The 5,000-nt window shown below is 36.7% G+C and overlaps 1 protein-coding gene across 5 annotated transcripts in view; it reads left to right on the top strand.

The window, feature by feature from the left end:
* The window catches only part of LOC113811582 (proton myo-inositol cotransporter), a 25,852-nt gene that overhangs the window by 11,384 nt on the left and 9,468 nt on the right, over positions 1–5,000 (top strand). For all 5 annotated transcript variants that reach the window (XM_070127857.1, XM_070127861.1, XM_070127859.1 and 2 more), the window contains exons 4-5: positions 4,297–4,425; positions 4,604–4,760. In XM_070127857.1, the coding sequence (XP_069983958.1) occupies positions 4,297–4,425; positions 4,604–4,760 (286 nt within the window). The remainder of the gene's footprint in view (positions 1–4,296; positions 4,426–4,603; positions 4,761–5,000) is intronic.

Below are 5,000 nucleotides of genomic sequence, written 5' to 3'. Positions count from 1 at the left end.
TGTATCTCTAAATTAGTTCACAGCTATTGCACCCATACCTTCCACATCCTTCTATTCATATTATATTTATTTTTCTAATAGGAATCCAGCCATGATGTGAATCACTTGTAATGAGGAACAAGTAATGGAGCTGTAGTGATTATGTTGTTTTTTATTCATGAACTCCCAATTGCTTTCTGATGGTATACTTTCTGTTTATCAGTAGTGAATATCAGTCACAAGTAAAAAGGGCTGTACACAAAGATAGGGTAATTAGCAATGTAAGAACTGTGGATTGTGGAATTGAAATGTCTTTTTATTAAAATGTTGGTGTCATTACTTTAAAACAGTATTTAATGTAATTAAATTTGTTCCATCCTAGAGACAAAATACAATTACATTGCTATAATCAGTAAAGGCATGAAGATAGGTAATTTTTTTTAAAGGATTTTTTTTCTGGACACAGCTTTATGCAGTTATTGATAAATACTCCAATTTGTATTTACATACTTGTAAACTGAATTCCTATTCATAGAATATCATGTGCAAAATATGAAATGTCGAAAAGATCGTAGATTTTGTCAGTTGCATAATTTGAAGAGTTGGAAATAATTATTTCATGTCCCAATCATTTTTTATTTCATGCTTGCATTTTATATGGTTTATAATGGAAAGAAAGATGGTGGCAATTTTTATTATTTAATTTCAGTGTGAATTGACAAAAACTCGCAGTGGCATAAGCCCTTTTGCTGAAAAAGTTTTGAGAGACCAGGTCTTGTTGATATGAGCTCTTGATGACAACAACTAATGTCCACACCCATCAGTACTGACATTGTAGAAATGGATGTTAAATTCAGAGTAATAGAAAGTGTAAGTTATACCATGAACAGGTTATGCTCCCAAGAGTAGATTTAATTTTGATGTACTATACTTCAGTATTCTGTTGTTTAACCAACTAAAGTCGGATCAACTACTGCTGATCCAACTATATCTGATCTGCCTTTGGTCTGTTGAACAATTGTTAACCCACCTTTTTGCACTGCCTGATAAAGACCTTTCTAATGCTTTAGATTATTTCATTTTTCATTATCAGATGAAACATCTCTTCTGGCCTTGTTATTAATTTACCATGATCATAATTTTCTCATTATATTTATTCAAACTTTTAGTCCCATAAACTTGGTCCTTAAGCAATATATGCATGCACTTACTGCACCAAGGGAAATTGACACAACATAGTAAAGATATCATAGCTATAGGCATAGAATTTCAAGGAAAAGTGGATTCATAAATTGATGTATGCTGAGAATAATTCATGTTATTTATTTGTCTTTTATTTGATTATACCCAATCAACCAATACCATTTCAGATATGTCAAAGTGATACTGTTGAAATACAGGAAATTTTTCATATTTTTCTGCTGTATAGAAAAACTTGTAATATTAGGACCCTAAAGATATGTAGCTTGTTTCATCTGTACAGATACCAACATCTGATTTTTTCAAGAGAATCCTTGCATCAGGCTAATCCTGGTCTTACAGCCCAGAGTCATAAAACCCTATCATTGTATATAAAACTCTTAGTTACTTTGAAGTCTGGGATGAGGACTTTTACTGACTGAGTAGGCTTACTTAGCAGGCCCTGAAAATGCTGGATCTTGGGCTTGATCAGGAGATCTCTAAGGACAAGGGCTTCCCACTCTACTAGATGTATTAGGAGCTGCCACAAGTACCTCCAGAGACTCAGACAAGATAACACCATTACTGGCATGGTCAAGGTCATTGACCTTACTATAAACAAATGTCACACAATGACTTTGCATGACAGCATCTTTGGATGATAGTAGCTAGTCCAAATAAACATTGAAAACTGTTGGAGGCTCCTGGATACACAAGAAGTAAGCTTGACATTCCTCCACCACCCTTACATATACTTTTGGTACCAGTAGATGGGCATACTATATATCTTGTAATATTTGTCAGAATTCCTTTGAGTCTCAGGATATCCCAGAGCTGAGTGCCTTTTTAATATAAGTGAAGGTTACAATCTCACAATGGTCATCTACAGTTATGTTATTGGTGATTGCTAACAGTATAGCAATCCCCTTTTGCCTTTCAGAGGGGTGACCATGCCCTTCAGCAGGAGTCTGGAAGGGTACCAGACTGCTGCATGGCAGCCAGGTTAGCACCTACTCCTGAATTCAGCAGTTTAGAATTGATACTGTATATGCCCACTTTTCCTTGGAGATTACCTCCCAAATCTCAGTCAGTATAGAAGAATCTTTGCTGAGTTGAGCAACCCAACTTGAAAGACCTGCTTGAAAAAGTCATCCCACAACTCTTATACCACCTAAGGACCAGACATAATTTGGGGAATTGATAAGGAAACTGCAACCACCTGTGAAGATGGTTTGGCATTCAGTTTTTCTTGAGTGGAAAGGAGAAGGTAATTTGGTAAATACTATTCTTCAACCTTAGTAATATTCCAAAGTGTTGTTCCTAGTCCCTCCTATACAATGTCTGAGTCTTATGCATTAGAAAGTAATGTAATTCATAATCTCCAGCTAGCTGAGCTGTATAGAATGCATCTATGGTCTCTGGTCTCTCGAGAGACAAAGTTCACAGGTGCTCACCAAAAGATTTTGAGCTGTCTCTGGGCAAATCTCATTTGATAATGTTCCTCAGCACTGTTGTGTCCATTAGGCTGTTAATCACTCTAAATTGATCAGACATAGACATAGGAAACTTCTGAGCACATTTCTCCTCTCAATATATTCAGGACAAACACTTTGGGTTTGTCACAGGTCAGATGAGAAGTTCTGAATTGAATCTGGAGGGTCCCCATGACCACAAAACTCCCCACTCCAGAAAGCCATTCAAAGATGTATTTTTTTTGGGTGGCTACATTGAGTGCATCACTTTACTAGCTTCAGCAGGTACCAATTTACAGTGCTAATTGTACTAGGTATTAGCATTCCTAAATCTCTGGAACCTCCAAATTCTGGAGAAGAGGCTATTTTCACTATTGGTATCAGCTCCCAAACCATGGAGACCAAAAGCCATGTTGTAATCATAGATGGATACTGTGATACTGCCATGGAAACAAGTTTGGCATGGAACATCTTTTTATCATATCAGGAGCAGATATGGCAGTAAGAGAGTGCTTAATACCATTATATTCTCATTGACTGGAGGTACCTCTTCCTGGTAAAGGCTGGTTTGGTGGGAATGACCATGGTTATCCTTAAGGATGGTGTCCTTTCTTACAATTTTAACCAGTGAAGTCTAATCTAAGTACTGGCAGTAGCAGTTAGTCATCCCACAAATAGCATATATTCCGTACTGCCACCCAGATAGCCCACCTCTACCAGTCTCTTGGCATTGGCCCAAAGATAAGTGGATGGCAGTTCTCAGATCCCAGAAACCACTTGCTAGTGGGTTATGGCTCCATATCACAATGGCTTGCTGATGCTTTAAGATCCTCAATTTACTCATAAACTGAGGTGGATAGCCTCAAAGAATCACTGCAGAAAAAAGTCTTGATGATGGAGAAGCTACTTACTGGCAGAGGGGGCTTATGGTTAACTGCTTCTTTTTTGTCCCAGGCTTACTAGTTGTGACAGCTGGAAGAGATAAGGCATGCAAACATTTAGCACTGAACCAAATTAACCACATATAGTTCACATTACCTGAGCATGAAGCATGCACCCACACTTCTAAGTTTTATGATCTGTATGAGCTGGGAAAAAACTAATAGTATCATCTGCCTGATATGTGAGTGTTAACTTCAGGTTTGATGCTTTGCTTTTTTGTATGGATATAAAAATGACAATTAGTGTACTTTTTCTGATATCAAAAACAAAAATTTGCCCTTAGGTAATGTAAAGAGAATGAAGTATTATTTTCATTATGCTAAAATCTTTCCTTTAGTATCATTTGGTAATACCCATCAAGAAAATGAATTAATCCTGATAAATATTTTTGGCAGAAATCACCTTAAAGTTTGCTAAGCTGCTGTGCCAAATGTGAATCTTACAAGCATGCAGGAACCCTTGATGACATCAGAGAAAGGGACTTAGTGATATTCCAGTTGTGTAAGATCCAGAATCAACATAGATATTGTCAAATATGCTTAACTCTTTAGCAAATATGCAAAAGGAGAGGCTAAGGGACTAAGATCAGTGTAGAATGGAATTCATTCAATTTGAGTCACAGAGTTTAGATGATCCAGTTAGCTATTAAAAGAGGGAAAGAGAATGAATGAATGGATCAGTGATTGAAGATGTAATGTTAACTGTAAATTTTATTTTTATTTAGATCGGTTTGGACGGCGACCAGTGATTCTTGTTGCAAGTGTAGTGTTCACTGTTGGAGCAGTGGTAATGGGAGCTGCTCCAGAAAAGGTGACACTACTAATTGGAAGAATAATTGTTGGATTAGGAATAGGTAAGGCAGATCAATGGAATGAAGCAAAGAGAAATACATATACATATGAATATACATATGCATATACTTGTATATATATTTACATGTACATGTGTATGCTTATTCACACACACACAAGCATATATACATACACATGCATTGTTTTTGCTCTTAATTAACTGTCTTAATATATATGCAGGTATGGCTTCAATGTCAGTGCCAGTATACCTGAGTGAATCATCCCCTGCCGATCTTCGCGGGCGCATCACTGTAACAAACAATATCTTCATCACTGGGGGTCAGTTGATTGCATCTGTGATCTGCGGTGCTTTTTCAAAAGTTCCACAGGGTTGGAGGTAAGACTGTCCAGATTTCTTTGCATAATCTCCAGGTTAATAATCCAGTTGCAACTAGTGAAATTGCATATCTTTTTAATCACACTGATAATTTGATTTTATTAAATTGTATATCTTATAATTGACTACAATATTACTATGTGATAGCTCTCTGAATAGTTCTCTGAATTTGCAACCAACCAAGCATTTCATACTTCTGCATGGGATTAACTCTTTTTTTGGTGTGTGTGTGTGTGTGTG

This window comes from Penaeus vannamei, chromosome 12 (genome assembly GCF_042767895.1).
Source record: "Penaeus vannamei isolate JL-2024 chromosome 12, ASM4276789v1, whole genome shotgun sequence".
Taxonomy (NCBI): Eukaryota; Metazoa; Arthropoda; class Malacostraca; order Decapoda; family Penaeidae; genus Penaeus; species Penaeus vannamei.
The sequence above is the reverse complement of the archived record's forward strand: the minus strand, read 5'-3'. Positions and strand labels throughout refer to the sequence as shown.